The sequence below is a fragment of the Odocoileus virginianus genome, chromosome 4 (genome assembly GCF_023699985.2).
Source record: "Odocoileus virginianus isolate 20LAN1187 ecotype Illinois chromosome 4, Ovbor_1.2, whole genome shotgun sequence".
NCBI classification, from domain to species: Eukaryota; Metazoa; Chordata; class Mammalia; order Artiodactyla; family Cervidae; genus Odocoileus; species Odocoileus virginianus.
Genome location: NC_069677.1, coordinates 35,613,762 through 35,631,112, shown reverse-complemented (window position 1 = coordinate 35,631,112; position 17,351 = coordinate 35,613,762). Strand labels below are relative to the sequence as shown.

The 17,351-nt window shown below is 39.0% G+C and overlaps 1 protein-coding gene across 4 annotated transcripts in view; it reads right to left on the bottom strand.

Annotated features, from left to right (window-relative positions):
• SPATA16 (spermatogenesis associated 16) overlaps positions 1-17,351 on the bottom strand; it is a 237,896-nt gene that overhangs the window by 29,310 nt on the left and 191,235 nt on the right. For 2 of the 4 annotated variants that reach the window (XM_070465891.1, XM_070465890.1), the window contains exons 7-9: positions 14,164-14,310; positions 12,978-13,090; positions 3,067-3,231 (exon numbers count right to left, since the gene is read on the bottom strand). In XM_070465891.1, the coding sequence (XP_070321992.1) occupies positions 3,067-3,231; positions 12,978-13,090; positions 14,164-14,310 (425 nt within the window). The remainder of the gene's footprint in view (positions 1-3,066; positions 3,232-12,977; positions 13,091-14,163; positions 14,311-17,351) is intronic. The other 2 variants (XM_070465892.1, XM_070465893.1) reach the window with 1 other exon arrangement.

Below are 17,351 nucleotides of genomic sequence, written 5' to 3'. Positions count from 1 at the left end.
AAAGTATTATTGCCAGTTTTGACTTAATAATTACCTGACTAATAGACTTTTTTTTCCCTAATAGTTTTAATGTTTGGTATACAGAATTTTATTATTTGGCTACTCCAACAGTTTTAAATGGTTACTTTGAATATCAATATTTATTTAATATCCTTTTGCAGATTCAGATGAACATTATAAATGTTGGCAGTTCATTTCTTGATTAATTTGTTACAACTTTCAAAGCTCAAAGAGGGAGGATTCCTTTAGTTATCTGAAAATTACAGGTGATAATTTTAGGTTGTTCTCATCCTTGCTTTGTGAATTCAGTCAGGTCTGTAATTAGTTTTCACTACCTTCAATTAGAGCCTTAGAGTAAAGAGCCCTTCCCAACAACACATCAGCTTTATATGGAATAAATTTTACCTTTCTTTGAATGGCCAGCACACTGATTGGTAATTGTTCTTCAAATGCGGTGCTATAGTTTCTAATATTATGGTTATAATATACATGTCTGCTTGAAGATTTTTTTCTGTGAGGTATTTCTCCAACTATTTTTAAAAAAATTTTGTTTATTTTTAATTGAAGGATAATTACTTTATAGTACGCAGTGGTTTCTACCAAACATCAACATGAAACAGCCATAGGCTTACCCATGTCGCCTCCTACTTGAACATCCCTCCCTCCTTTCTCCCCATCCTGCCCATGTAAGTTGTTAACAAGCCCGGGTTTGAGTTCCCTGAGTCATGCGGCAAATTGCCATTGGCTATCTATTTTACATACGGTAATGTATGTTTCCATGTTACTCTCTCCCTGTCTCCATACCTTCCACCCACTCCTTCTTCCCTTCCCAGCCGTGTCCATAAGTCTGTTCTCAATGTCTGTGTCTCCTTTGCTGGTCTGCAGATAGCTTCATCAATACCATCTTTCTAGATTCCATATACATATGTGCATTAGTATATGATAACTGTTTTTCTCTTTCTGACTTACTTCACTCTGCATAATAGGCTCTAGGTCCGTCCACCTCATTAGGACTGACTCAAATGTGTTTCTTTTTATGGTGGAGTAATATTCCATTTTACATATGTACCACAACTTCTTTATCCATTTCTCTGCTGATGCACATCTAGATTGCTTCATTGTCCTAGCTTTTGGAAATAGAGCGGCAGTGAACATTGGGTTACATGCATCTTTTTCAATTTTGATTTCCTGAGGCTATATGCCTAGGATTGGGATTGCTGGGACATATGGTGGTTTTATTCCTAGTTTTCTAAGGAATCTCCACACTGTCTTCCATAGTGGCTGTATCAATTTGCATTCCCACCAACAGTGCAAGAGGGTTCCCTTTACTCCACACCCATCCCTGCATTTATTGTTTGTAGATTTTTTGATGATGGCTTTTCTGATCAATGTGAGATGACTCCTCATTGTAGTTTTGATTTGTATTTCTCTAATAATGAGTGATGTTGAGCATCTTTTCATGTGTTTATTAGCCATCTGCATGTCTTCTTTGGAGAAATATCTGTTTAGATCTTTAGCTCATTTTTTTGAGTGGGTTGTTTGTTTTTCTGGTATTGAGTTGTATGAACTGCTTGTATATTTTGAAGTTAATCCTTCATCAGCTGTTTCATTTGCTATTATTTTCTGCCATTCTGAGGATTGTTTTTTCACCTTGTTTATAATTTCCTTTGCTGCACAAAGCTTTTAAGTTTAATTTGGTCCCACTTGTTTATTTTTGTTTTTATTTCCATTACTCTAGCAGGTAGGTCATAGAGAATCTTGCTGTGATTTATGTCATAGAGTGTTCTGCCTATGTTTTTCTCTAGGAACTTTATAGTTCTGGTCTTACATTTATGCCTTTAATCCATTTTGAGTTTATCTTTGTATATGGTGTTAGGAAGTGTTCTAATTTCATTCTTTTACATGTAGCTGTCCAGTTTTTCCAGCAGTACTTATTGAAGAGACCATCTTTGCCCCATTGTATATTCTTGCCTCCTTTGTCAAAAGCAAGATATGCATAGGTGCATGGCTTTACCTCTGAGCTTTCTATGTTGTTCCATTGGTCTATATATTTCTGTTTTTGTGCCAGTACCATACTGTCTTGATGACTGTAGCTTTGTAGTATAATCTGAAGTCAGGAAGGGTGATTCCTCCAGCTCCAGTCTTCTTTCTCAAGATCACTTTTGCTATTTGGGGTCTTTTGTATTTCTATATGAATTGTGAGGGTTTTTTTTTTTTTTTTTGTAGTTCTGTGAAAAATGCCATTGGTAATTTGATAGGGATTTTATTGAATCTGTAGATTACATTTGGTAGTATAGTATAGTCATTTTACAATGTTGATTCTTCCAACTCAGGAACATAGGATATCTTGCCATCTGTTTATGTTGTCTTTGACTTCTTTCATCAGCGTCTTACAATTTTCTGTATAAAACTCTTTTTTTGTCTTCTGTATAAAACTCTAGGTAGGTTTATTCCTAGATATTCCAACTAGTTTTTGACAGACGTTGTATTTTCTAAATTAACTGGTCAATTCAGTTAAAAAAAAAAAAAACCCACCATTTGACTACATTTTCCCCTCAAATAAGACAACTCCCTTAATGTGTGTGTGTGTGTGTGTATGTGTGTGTGTGTGAGTACTGCCTACATATATGTGACACTCAAAGTGAATAAGAAAACTCTAAAGACAGTTTTGTAGAGTCAGTTTTCTATCCAGCAATTACTTTTTTTCTCTTACTTTTCCATCAAAGAGAATCATTTATTAACATGTCTTGGAATGAAAAAACAATTTATTAAGATTTCACTTTATTTGAAACAAAAAGCCTGAGTCAGAATATGAATAATCAGCCCTTTTCTATATTTTCATGCATTACAAAAGTCTTGCTATAAAATAAAGGGAAGCTAGCTAGTCAGGGTGAGCAAATGAAACACACATAACACCTTTCTACAATGTCTAGTTTCTTCATTAGAATGCTTCATGAGAGTTGGAGAGTTTGCCCTTGGGCTGCCATTTATTGTTACATTCTTTTTCAGACCATATCACTCTTCTGTAGGTTCAGGGCTTGTGAACAAAGAAAAACAGATGCTTACCAACCCTGCCTCCTGTTGACTGATGTCCTGCAGATAGGGGATGGTTGCTAGCTCGGCCATAGCTTGATTGATCACCTGGGACTGCTCCTTCACTCTCTGCAGCCGGCTGAGAAGGCTGGCATATTGCAACTTCTCCATCACACCTGAGCACGCCCAAAAACTCCCCTAGTCCCCCAGGAGAAGGAAGTGGTTTAGAACAAAAACACAGAAATAACCTCTCCCTGAGGAATGACGTCAGGGCTCGTTGCAGATTTAGTGCCTCTGAATTAACAGCATCTAGTGCAAATAAATATTTTCTTCTATTATTTTAGAGGATTGTCTGTACCCTTCCTTCAAATAGACAAATGTATAGAAAAGAGAACACTTTGTTGAGAAGGGTTTACAGAGGGCCCTGCCTAAGGAAGCCAGGATGAGGCGGGGCGGGGGGAAAGGGGATTAAATTGAATTTGAACTCCACTCTCAACAGTGGGGATCCCGTAGAGCTGTGTCCATTTAAAAGGGGGTGACTTTGTCTATGTCAAAAGTCACTAATATTGTAAAGTAATTAGCTTTCAACTTATAAAAATAAATGAAAAAAAAAGGGGGTGACTTTGTCTATGTCACCAAGGCATGATAAGAGTTAATAGTTGCCCACTATTTGGTTTATACAAAGGATGATTTCTCATACAAGTTTAATCCTGAAAAATGTTATGCAAGTGGAATTTGTCCTACCCTGGTGACTTACATTAAATCTCTAGCTCTGATTTTATCTTTAGTTTTCATTGGATGGCCGTGGACTCTGGCTTCTCTCCTTGTGGTAGTGTAGTGTTTATTCTGACTCCTAGGACCATTCCAGCAATTGATGCAATCCATCTTGAAATAGACAATGGTGCACTTGTAAGAACCACCAACCCCCGTGAATATACTGGTATTTGAGACTTTCTTAAAACTGGGCACACATAATTAAAGCACCCCACTTATGTGTTTGCTACTGCCAGCCATAAAAGAGAATGTTTTACCTTCTCTAAGAAGTTTATTCAAATTGTACAACTTGATAGAGACATAGTTTATCATAAAATTCTCACATTTTTTATTTAGGAAGAAGTACGGGCTTCCAAGAACTTCCAGATGTTCAAGCTGGTTTTAGAAAAGGCAGAGGAACCAGAGATCAAATTGCCAATATCCATTGGATCATTGAAAAAGCAAGAGAGTTCCAGAAAAACATCTATATCTGCTTTATTGACTATGCCAAAGCCTTCAATTGTGTGGATCACAATAAACTGTGGAAAATTCTGAAGGAGATGGAAATACCAGACCACCTGACCTGCCTCTTGAGAAACCTGTATGCAGGTCAGGAGGCAACAGTTAGAACTGGACATGGAACAACAGACTGGTTCCGAATAGGGAGAAGGGTACGTCAAGGCTGTATATTGTCACCCTGCTTATTTAACTTCTATGCAGAGTACATCATGAGAAACGCTGGGCTGGAAGAAGCACAAGCTGGAATCAAGACTGCTGGGAGAAATATCAATAACCTCAGATATGCAGATGGCACCACACTTATGGCAGAAAGTGAAGAGGAACTAAAAATCCCCTTGATGAAAGTGAAAGGGGAGAGTGAAAAAGTTGGCTTAAAGCTCAACATTCAGAAAACTAAGATCATGGCATCTAGTCCCATCACCTCATGGGAAATAGATGGGGAGACAATGGAAACAGTGTCAGACTTTATTTTGGGGGGCTCCAAAATCACTGCAGATGGTGCCTGCAGCCATGAAATTAGACGCTTACTCCTTGGAAGGAAAGTTATGACCAACCTAGATAGCATATTAAAAAGCAGAGACAATTACTTTGCCAACAAAGGTCTGTCTAGTGAAGGTTATGGTTTTTCCAGTGGTCATGTATGGATGTGAGAGTTGGACTGTGAAGAAAGCTGAGCACCGAAAAATTGATGCTTTTGAACTGTGGTGTTGGGGAAGACTCTTGAGAGTCCCTTGGACTGCAAGGAGATCCAACCAGTCCATCCTAAAGGAGATCAGTCCTGGGTGTTCATTGGAAGGACTGATACTGAAGCTGAAACTCCAATACTTTGGCCACTTCATGTGAAGAGTTGACTCATTGGAAAAGACCCTGATGCTGGGAGCGATTGGGGGCAGGAGGAGAAGGGGATGACAGAGGATGAGATGGCTGGATGGCATCACTGACTCGATGGGCATGAGTTTGAGTAAACTCCGGGAGTTTGTGATGGACAGGGAGGCCTGGCATGCTGTAATTCATGGGGTCACAAAGAGTCAGACATGACTGAGGAACTGAACTGAACTGAATGGGCTCCCTTGGTGGCTCAGATGGTAAGGAATCTGCCTGCCAATGCAGGAGACCTGGGTTCAATTCCTGGGTTGGGAAGATCCCCTGGAGAAGGGAATGGCAACCCCCTCCAGTATTCTTCCCTGGAGAATCCATGGATAGAGGAGCCTGGCAGGCTACGGTCCATGGGGTCTCAAAGCATCAGATACGATTGAGTGACTAACACTTTCACTTTCACGTCTGACATAAGGGGGTATATAAGGGTTTAAAAAAGTCTTGGGTTCACAATTTTGTGATATGTGGCCCTGGAAATAGGAATTTTAGCAACGTGCCCTCCTGAGTATTCAGATAACCTCAAACAGAAGAACAAACCAAAGTTTAGTATCTGCACATGGACTATTTTAATCTGTGCATACTCATAAAGCCAGATTCCCCCCTGCCCAGAAATTAGAGAAGGCAGACATGATTTTTTCTTCTTAAAATAGAATTTCCTTTAAGAAAAAAAATTATTAGAAACCAGCATTACTAAAGAACATTGAAATTTTAACTTGAATTTGGAAGACAGTCCTTTCTGAAATGTCATACACATCTTGATTGACACCAACCTTTCTGGCACTTTCTTAGAATCTTGGTAATATAGCAAAGTTGAGCACCATTGCCTTGTATTTGCTATATTTCTCCCTTACAGCTATCTCAGTCATTTTACTAATGTCTGTCAGTCCCCACTAATTTGGTATTTCCGATTAATCATTTATCTGAAAACCTATAAACCTGTGGGAGCAATGATCGCAAATTGTGGATTTGAGATCCTTTCTTTGAATTGAATTAGCCAGCCTACCCATTGAGTTTAAACATGTAGCTAAACAATGGGATACTGTCAAATAGAGGAAGTGAGTTGCAGGAGACACAGTTTTCTTTCTGAAGAAAAATTGCTTTCTTTGTCCTTCTTTAAAATAAACAATAAGGCTGGTTGTAGGAAAGTGGTGTAGTGACTCAACTCCAAAGAACAGAAACAACTGTGGCCTGCTCAGGAACATAATCTATCAGTGTAATTTTCCAAAACATCAGGAAAATAAAAATAGTGGAAGGCAATGGTGCTTTGTTAGCTTGATTGTTGGATGCATAACAAAACAGGAAGTGCTCTTTACCAATAGGATGCTAGAGAAAGAATATAGTTGAGTGCTAATAGTCCTCTCCCCCTTCCCCTTTGCCCACCCCAGACCAATTGCAGCTTTAGTTATTAGGAAATGATAGATTAATATTGTACCTCTACAAGTTTGGGGCTTTTGAGCGATAAAATGAAACAAAAATAAAAATGAATAGATGCCAGCAGGAATGCTTTAATGCTGTTGCTTTAGGAAAATAAAGGAAACACAAGGGCTAAATCTAAAGGGAAAGTAGCCCTCCCAGTGAGACTTCAGGAGTGATCAAAAGACTGCTGAGCTGCTGGAGAGGTATAATAAAGTGGCCAAGACTGAAGCTAAAACTGCATCTAGCTACAATGAAGTTTAGGTAAATAGTAAGTTCAGATGAAGGCTTCCTCCAGATACTTGTCTAGATTTAACAGCAGGTATGGATAAACGTTTGGAAGATAAGTGGCACTGCTAATCTAATATTGCTGAAAAGCAGAGCCCAAGTATTGGGAATGTATTTCTGTTTGACATAATATATAGAAAGATTTATTGCAAAGAAAAGGGGGTAGGAAACACATATTATTGTTCATTTCGAATGTGCATGTGTAAACATCTTTTATGCTTCACTTGGAAGAAATTAAAAGTGAAATTAACGAGGTATTTAAAACCTGGTTAGTTAGGTCATTTTTTTGGCAAGTCAGCCTGTGAAAGAAGCTTCATGCATGGCAAGAGATTTTATTATTTTAACTCTTTAACATTTACCCCAGGAAGCATAGTACATAAGGTTTTAAACTGACAGCAGCCAATAAAGTTAATGAATGGAAAAGCATAGTAGCATTCAGTAGCTTGTGAGATAATTAGGACAAAGATCCAGAGAAGAAAAAATACTGGTAGAGCAGAGCAGCTGGTTGAATGGGATTGATGTTCAGTGGGATTAAAAGCCACCAGATAGGAAACTGGAAAAATCTTTTAGACAATAACTCTTAAAATGCCAGAATCATTCTTATTTGGCCATGTGTTGTATACTTAACAAAGGAATCTATAAAGGGAAGGAAACTGGTGTCAGAGTGCAAGGAGAATTATTTTCTGAGACATAGAAACCTAATACCAGGAATGTCTTTGTCGCCTTCACCAACTCTTTCTGCCTCCTGTGGCAAGAGGTGAAAATTCATGTTCTCTGGGAAGTCCTACTGTGGGCATGATGGGAGATGACACCCTTAATCCTGCCTTTTTAAGGAGATTTAAGTGCATCAGTGATCTAAGGAAAATCATTCAAAATCCGCAGGACACTTGCACAGTCTTCATTTTAGAAGAATACATAATTTCAAAGTACATGGCTTTTATAAAGAAAAAGAAGGATCTCCAAAACAATGCTTTGTCAAAGCAAATGAAAACCCATACAAATAATTAAAATTTTAAAAATTCTTAATACTTTACAAAGTGATTCAATGTGGATTGCATAATTTTGGTCTCATAACAACTGTGTGAGGTGAACCTGACATATATCAGCTTATTTTACAAATGAGAAAAAAGTTCAGAGGTTAAGTGACATCCTAGGGGTTACACAGCTGGTCTTAGACAAAAGTCTTTATCTACAGGTGTCACGAGGTAGGGTCACAGCTAATAAGGACACTGAAGTGTCTAAACATTCAAGCAGATGACATTTGACATCTGACAAGAAAAAACACACCTCAGGGGATCCTGAAAACACTACTGAGGGATTCCTGGGTCATAGTTAATCGTACCTTGTAGGAATAATTTCTGCTCAGCAACTCATTACTTGTTTCATTAACCTAGATTACTTTTGCAGCTTGTTTGATTCAGTCCTGCTTTATGAAACTGTGGTTGGACATATAATAAGAAACCTAGAGGCCAGTATTTGGATATATTTTTGGTCCCTGGGTACCTTTGGACTCATTCACTTCAATTTATTCAAGCTCTTAGAGACAATTTTCCAACAACTATTATTTCCCATAGACGCAAAAGTAAGAAAGTTGATGAAATCTCTTGAAGTAGCAAAGTGTTAACAACTCATTCTCGGGCTTTCCTGGTGGCTCAGCAGTAAAGAATATGCAAGTCAATGCAGGATACTCGGGAGGTTTGATCCCTGGGTCAGAAAGAGCCCTTGGAGCAGGAAATGGCAACCTATTCCAGTGTTCTTGCCTGGGAAATCCCATGGACAGAGGAGTCAAGTTAGCTACAGTTCATGGGGTTGCAAAGAGGAGGACACGACTTAGCAACTAAACAACAACTGGCTCATTCTAAATAAGACTGAGTTATTCATTAGATGCTAAAAATCTTATTCATTATGATTTTTAAATCCCCTTTATAGACACATAAATATCCATGTGTGTACACACTTCTAAGTGGCCAAAATGCCCTTTGTAATGTGAGAGGAAAATGAGTTAAAAGCATTTAAGAAATGCCTGATGCCTAGATTGGCCTAGCCTTTATTCACAACCATTGGGAGATCTGAACTGGCGACAGATCTGAGGTGGCAGGTTCCTGACAAGTAGCAAGTTATGGTGGGTATTTCTCCAAAGAACCATGGCACAGACAGATCACCTCCCCAGTATCCCGCACACTGGCACTACAAGGTTAGCCATGTGCAGATGAAGTGAAATGATACTACGTGGTGATGGTTCTTGTCAGCAAGGCTTCCACAAGAATTCTTGTGGGCTCCCCTGGTGGCTCAGATGCTAAAAATCTGCCTACAATGCAGGAGACCTGGGTTCAACCCCTGTGTTGGGAAAACTGCCTGGACAAGGGAATGGCCACCCACTCTAGTATTCTTGCCTGGAGAATGCTATGGACAGAGGAGCCTGGCAGGGTACAGTCCATGGGGTTGCAAAGAGTTGGACATGACTGAGTGACTAACAGTTTTACTTTCTTTCCACTTCTTGCAAGGGTCTAATGATGACAATGATGTTATGTGTTTGTGTGTCTAATTAGGATGGGGTGGTGAAGCTGTGTGTGTGTGTGTGTGTGTGTGTGTGTGTGTGTGTCTGAAGGAGTTTGCAATAGAGGGTGAATTGGAGAACAGGACCCCAGATTTGCAGTAGACTCAATGAGATTACTATAAACGAAAGGTTTGTGTCCACCCCAAATTTCCAGGGCTCTAGGGGCCAGTGTGGAGATGGGACCTTTGGGGGGTAATTAGGGTTAGATGAGATGAGGGCTTCCCAGGTGGCACAGTGCTAAAGAACCTGCCTGCCAATGTGGGAGAGGCAGGAGACACAGGAAGATCCCCTGGAGAAGGAAATGGCAACCCACTCCAGTATTCTTGCCTGGAAAATTCCATGGACAGAGGAGCCTGGCAGACGACAGTCAATGAGGTTGCAAAGAGTTGGACACAACTGGGCAACCGAGCATGCACACGAGATCATGAGAGTAGATAGGGTCCTGATAATGGGATTAATGCTCTTTTAAGAAGAGACACCACAGAGCTTGCTCTGTGCCATGTTAGGATGCAGAGAAAGTAGCTAACTCAAGTCAGGAAGAGGGTCTTTGTCACAACCTGACCTAATCCCAGACTTCTAGCCTCTAGAACTGTGAGAAAATAAACTTCTATTGTTCGGGTCATCTGATCTATGGTATTTTGTGTGACAGCTGAAGATGACTAAGACAGAGATAAATTTTTACTAATAGCAGTATCGGGGAGATAATTGAGTGGAACACAGTTGTGAGGAAGGGGAAGTTACATGGCAGGAAAATCAGTGAAAGTGTGCTTTTGGATTTGTAACGCATAGAATTAATTACAGATTATGCAAATAGATGAGGGGTTTTATAGCTTTTCTAAAATGCTGAATAATGTTACTGAGCAGATAAACTGCTGAACAGATGTTAAGTAGCTGTTAGTGATGACCCCCTTGGTTCCCCTTGTAAGGTAAGAACATCAAATCAATGATGGAATACAAAAGCCACAAATGGTGATTTCTTTAAAATTTCCAGCTTAAAGATCTTTTGAAAAATATTTTAAGAGGGGAAATCTGCAGCCTTTATAGCCTGTTAATGAGAAGTTCCCTTTATGTACTTTCAATAAAGGGGCTTAAATTTTGTAAAATAGCACAGATTAATTCAGGTCTTATTTTGGGCTTTTAATATAAAGACTGAAAAGTGGAAAGGGCACATTTTCCCTTGGTTGGAAAAAGGGATTAGATAATTTACCTTAAGGGTAAATAAAGATCAAGTGCCAATGTTTAGGTTAGTATCTGATTTATTAGAGATCTCTTCAAGAAAATAAGAGATACCAAGGGAATATTTCATGCAAAGATGGGCTCAATAAAGGACAGAAATGGTATGGACATAACAGAACCAGAAGATATTAAAAAGAGGTGGCAAGACTACACAGAAGAACTGTACAAAAAAGATCTTCACGACCCAGATAATCATGAAGGTGTTATCACTCACACTCACCTAGAGCTGGACATCCTGGAATGTGAAGTCAGGTGGGCCTTCAGAATCATCACTACAAACAAAGCTAGTGGACGTGATGGAATTCCAGTTGAGCTATTTCAAATCCTAAAAGATGAGGCTGTGAAAGTGCTTCACTTATATGTCAGCAAATTTGGAAAACTCAACAGTGGCCACAGGACTGGAAAAGGTCCATTTTCATTCCAATCCTAAAGAAAGGTAATGCCAAAGAATGCTCAAACTACTGCACAGTTGCACTCATCCCACACACTAGTAAAGTAATGCTCAAAATTCTCCAAGCCAGACTTCAGGAATACGTGAACCGTGAACTTCCAGATGTTCGAGCTGGTGAAAGGCAGAGGAACCAGAGATCAAATTGCCAACATCCATTGGATCATCGAAAAAGCAAGAGAGTTCCAGAAAAACATCTCTTTCTGCTTTATTGACTATGCCAAAGCCTTTGATTGTATGGGTCACAATAAACTGTGGAAAATTCTGAAAGAGATGGGAATACCAGACCACCTGATCTGCTTCTTGAGAAACCTGTGTGCAGGTCAGGAGGCAACAGTTAGAACTGGACATGGAACAACAGACTGGTTTCAAATAGGAAAAGGAGCATGTCAAGGCTGTATATTGTCACCCTGCTTATTTAACTTATATGCAGAGTACATCATGAGAAACGCTAGGCTAGAAGAAGCACAAGCTGGAATCAAGACTGCCAGGAGAAGTATCAATAACCTCAGATATGCAGATGACACCACCCTTATGGCAGAGAGTGAAGAGGAACTAAAAAGCCTCTTGATGAAAGTGAAAGAGGAGAGTGAAAAAGTTGGCTTAAAGCTCAACATTCAGAAAACTAATGGGCATCTGGCCCCATCACTTCATGGCAGATAGATGGGGAAACAGTGACTGACTTTATTTTTCTTGGCTCCAAAATCACTGCAGATGGTGATTGCAGCCATGAAATTAAAAGATGCTTACTCCTTGGAAGGAAAGTTATGACCAACCTAGGTAGCTTATTCAAAAGCAGAGACATTACTTTGCCAACAAAGGCCCATCTGGTCAAGGCTATGGTTTTTCCAGTGGTCAAGTATGAATGTGAAAGTTGGACTATAAAGAAAGCTGAGCACCGAAGAATTGATGTGTTTGACCTGTGGTGTTGGAGAAGACTCTTGAGAGTCCCTTGGACTGCAAGGAGATCCAACCAGTCCATCCTAAAGGAGATCAATCCTGGGTGTTCATTGGACAGACTGATGCTGAAGCTGAAACTCCAATACTTTGGCCACCTGATGGGAAGATCTGACTCATTTGAAAAGACCCTGATGCTGGGAAAGATTAAGGGCAGGAGGAGAAGGGGACGACAGAGGATGAGATGATTGTATGGCATCTCCAATTTGATGGACATGGGTTTGGGTGGACTCCAGGAATTGGTGATGGACAGGGAAGCCTGGCGTGCTGCAGTTGATGCTGGGAAAGATTAAGGGCAGGAGGAGAAGGGGACGACAGAGAATGAGATGATTGTATGGCATCACTGACACAATGGACATGGGTTTGGGTGGACTCCAGGAATTGGTGATGGACAGGGAGGCCTGGCGTGCTGCAGTTCATGGGATCACAAAGAGTCGGACATGACTGAGTGACTGATCTGACTGATTGACTATCAGTGTGATGTGGAGGAACTAGCTTTCAAAATTCTGAATTCTCGTGTAGTAACAAAATGGTTATATGCAATTGCCCAATATATGAAATAGAGAAAGCACCATGTTTACTAAAATTTTGTTACTCATTTGAAGCAAGAAACTCAGTGCAACCTTCAATTAGATATCAAGACACTACAAAAAAAGGCTCTTTAAAAAGACACTAACCTAATAAATGCTGGCAACTGCAATGTATAACATTATAATTAATGTTTTGAATTATAAAAGGATTAAAATCATTAGCTAAACTTTGGTTTTGCAAATGAGATTCACTGTGGAAGTTTCTAAAATCTTCTAGTATTTGCAATATTTACATGTAAACTTTGTATAGTTCTAGAACTGTTTGATATTTGTATGCTGAACAAATATAAAAGACTCATATACCTACATTCAGTTGGGTGCCTCTAATAAAATCCAATATTGGCAAGATTCTCTTCCCCATTGTCTCCATGTGTCTCACTGTGTCTTCTCTGGTCAGCAGACCGAAGGGAGTTTTATGTTCTAAAAATTGTAACAATAAACTTTTATACTATTTTTTGCTAGACGTCCATTTCAAAATGCTTTTCTTAGCAAGCTATAAACAGACATCTCAATATTAATAGGTATGAAATCTTTAGTACAGGAATGAGTTCCATCTCAAAGACCACAGGTATCACAATGAAAGATCTATGAGAAGAAAGGCAGAGGAGACGTTGCCCTTTGGAGACTATCATTTATTCCTTTTGCTATGTTTCCTGATTGAGATCTAAGGGACAGCCTATAACAATTCACCTCTCTCTGCAGAGTATGCTTTTCCTGAGTTGTGAAAAAAAAAGGTTGTCATAAATGTGTCTGATTCTTGTCTTATTTCTCCCAGGTATTATTCAAGTGTGCAGATCCCATTGACTTTGAATGTAGCTTGAAGTTGAGATAAGCCTCGGAGGACGGAGTGCCAGACAAAACACAAATCCTTAATTATGTGAGTAGAGCTTGAAGGGATAAATTCAGCCTGGTCATGAATTCAGCCCGCAAGTCTGAGACTTCAACTCTACATGAATATTTTCTTGATTTTTAAAAGTTTTCAACTAGAATTACTGAGCACCACTTAACTAGAATACTCCTTAGGAGAGCTGAGGTCTTGGTTAATTACATAAGAAAAAAGTGTAACAGACATTAATACAATGTCAGATAATCCAAGTGATTTAAGGGGGTCATTGTCTATACTTTTGATTTCATATGGTAGTTTTGTTGCATAATTTTCTTCTATGTTTGCTAATTGATGGTGACAAAAGCTTGTATTTGCTTGTATTCTGTAAGTGCCCCATGATTAGGCATTGGTGATAGTGTGATTGGGGTGAGATGGTTGGTGTGAGGGAGGTGGGTGCTCTTGGAGAACCAGAATTCCAGGTATTGTTGACTAACCCACAAAGACTGGAAGGAGTTAAAAATGACCCAACAAATGTTTGGTGCCCAGGCCCTACTATATGCTAGGCTTGAAATGAATAAAGCTTAATGAATGATGCACATTATTCATTAATGAATAATTAATTGTGCCTTTAAACAGTATTGAATGATAACAAGTCCAGGTGAGTTACCTGTAAATGTTGGTAACTTCCTACTTAACGCTTTTTCCAAAAACTTTCCATCTTCTTTGTTTTTGAACCCAAGAGTCAAGAGATACTGTTGCGGAGGAAAAGATGACCAGTCAACTGTCTGAGGCAATACGTGGAGTCCTTGAAAGTCTAAAAAAAGACAAAGAACAAAAGAATTTATCATTTTATTTTTTTCAGGGTATTTTCCCCCCTAGATTCCAAGAATTATACTTGGAAAAAGGGGTAAATACAAAAATTAAAGATACAAAGTAAAAGCATGTGCATCAAAAGGTCAAATAGATGATATGTCAAAACTGTACTTTATTATTCATATTTTTCTTAAAATACAAGCAAACACAAAGGATAGCAATAAAATACAGCTAGGTTACTTGGTCCTCATTTGCCATATTCAACATAACACAAAACTCAGGACCACAGGCTTGCAGGCTTGATATTTTTCTGTGTGACACTTTTCAAGAGAATTTGGTTTTTCTGTTCACAGTTTAAGAAAATAATATTATATGAAAGGAAAGAGAAAAATTACCAAGTAAAAATCAAAATATAAAGCTAACTAATTTAGTTGCTATTCCTCCTATAGCTGAAGGAAATTTAAAATGATAAATGTACTGACTTTTGTAATTAGACTTAATTTTTGTAATTAGACTTAATTTTTGTAATTACTTTTATAATTAGACTTAGAAATAATTCAAGTGTCAAGAAAATGGTTCTAAAACAAACTCTGTTCTTAATGACCACAAGAACTAATATTTACTTAGTAATTATTTTCTACCTTCCCTTGTTCTAAATATTTTGTGTTCATTCTATTAATATTGTGTTAGTTTCAGGTGTATAGAAAAGTGATTCAATTATATATATGTATACATATTTTTTCAGATTATTTTCCATGATAGGTTGTTAAAATATATTGAAAATAATTCCCTGTGCTGTACAGTAAATCCTCGTTGCCTATCTATTTTATATGGAAATGTTTGTATCTGTTAATCCCATGCTCCAATTTATCCCTCCCTTCCTTCCCTTTCCAGTTTGGTAATCACGTTTGTTTTGTGTGTGCATGTTCAGTCATGTCTCTTTGAGACCCAGTGGGCTGTAGCCCACCAGGCCCCTCTCTCCTTGGGATTTCCCAGGCAAGAATACTAGAGTGGGTTACCGTTTCCTGCTCTAGGGCCTGCTCCTGACGCAGGGATTGAACCCATGTCTCTTGCGTCTCCTGCGTTGGCAGGCAGATTCCTTACCACATGCCACCTGAGAAGCCCTTGTTTTGTGTGTATTCTCTAAATCCTGAAGATAACTTTACAACATTGGTACTGTTATCCTCATGTTACAAACAGGAGGTTGAGGTACACAGATAGGAAGTGAATTGTCTGGAAACACAGCCTGTAAGTGGACAAAGCAAGACTCATACTGGGCAGTCTGACTGTGGAGACCATGGGCCTAAACACTACACACTCTGCTTTCGGCTTGCTTGGCTTTGGGTTACTTTTGGGACAGGGACAAATGTTAACCATGGGGTCTTGGAGGCCAGATTTACCTCATTCATTTCCGTTCTGAGTAATTATGCTTTAGTTATTACAATAGACTTCTCAAAAGAAGGATAATGAACAGAGGTTAATGAGCCCTCCCTACTTAACACTGCCAGGGAGGGAAAAAAATGAAATTCCAAATATCCTTGAATTATGATTTAGATGACAATTTTTAATCTAGAATCAGAACTCAAATGGCAACAGTTCAAATATAGTCTTTGCTATCTGTAGTATTTCTTTAAAAAATAATAGACACAGTAAACCACTAGTGTTATTATCTGCATTTTCTGCCTCCTCCACCCCGCTTTTGAGCTACAAAACACTTTGTTTGAGCTAAAATGTACTGAGAAGCCCACTATTTAAAGTCAGTAAAGGTAGAGGTTTCCCATTAGAAGCCTGAATCAGTGACCACTGACCCTCTTTGCTGTACCCCATTTTATATCCCTCACACGGTAGCCATCTTGAAACCTCCCCTTCCCTACCACCACAGGCCCAGTTCTTTAAAGCACAGTTTGGAAAACACTGCCGTAAGCTATGTGGCACATTTTGGTTAAGTAAATAGCATATGGCTGTCAAATAGAGTTAACATGTAGGCTGATAATTAAAAGAAAATATTACAAAATATCTTGTAAACACAAGCACAGAAAAAAAATATGTTAAACATGATTTAGTCTTTGGTGACTCAGGATCTGATAAGCACTCAGTAACATTGAAGACTGACAGTTACATGGCCCTTCTTCTGTGTCCTACCCAGATTATCCTTCTCACTCAATAACCACATAGAGGAGGACATATTATGCCCGCCTTGCAAATGACCAAACTGGAGCTTCAAGAAGTTACAAACTTACCCAAGACCATACAGCAAATGGAGGGACAGGAATTGAGAGTCAGGTAGCTGGACATCAGAGCACAGGGCTTAACTCTCAAAATGACCCACTGATAATTATCATCACTTTGACAATCAATAGGAAGCGAGTTCCAGAAGCAGGGCAATGCCAATATGTAGATGACTTTACCAGACCTGATTCTAGATTGAACACTTCCTTATTCTTATCTAGAAAAGTACAACAAAGGCTCAAGGGTTCATAACTTTTTAGGCGCTTTAAATGCAGATTGCCGCACGAGATGCTTCTTTAGTTGGTGTTTGAATTCCAAACTCTTTTTAAAACGATGGCTCATTTCTGTAAACAAGGTAAAATGTGATTTCTACATTTGCAGAAAAGTTCTTTGCCTTTGAAATCTCCTGCAGATATTCACAGACACACCCAACCAAGGGTTTACTTGTTTTACTGAAGTTGCCAATCACCCAATCTTGTGAAAAGGCAGCTAAGTAAAAATAAAAATGGATACTAGTTCGAGTTGTGTGCTCAGTCATGTCTGACTCTTTGCAACTTCATGGACTGTAGCCTGCCAGGCTCCTCTGTCCTTGGAATCTTCCAGGCAAGAATACTGGAGTGGGTTGCCATTTCCTCATCATTCTGATAAATGGTCATAACTTGTTTTTTTGGATTGCTATTATTCTTTTGCACTCTTTAAGAGCTGGCATTTCTAAGTTGCTGGCATTTCCAGGAACTAGCATACTCTGGAGGTGGAGGGTAGGAGAAGGTGTGTGTTCCCTAGCGATGATGTGCTCTTTTATCTGATTTTGCT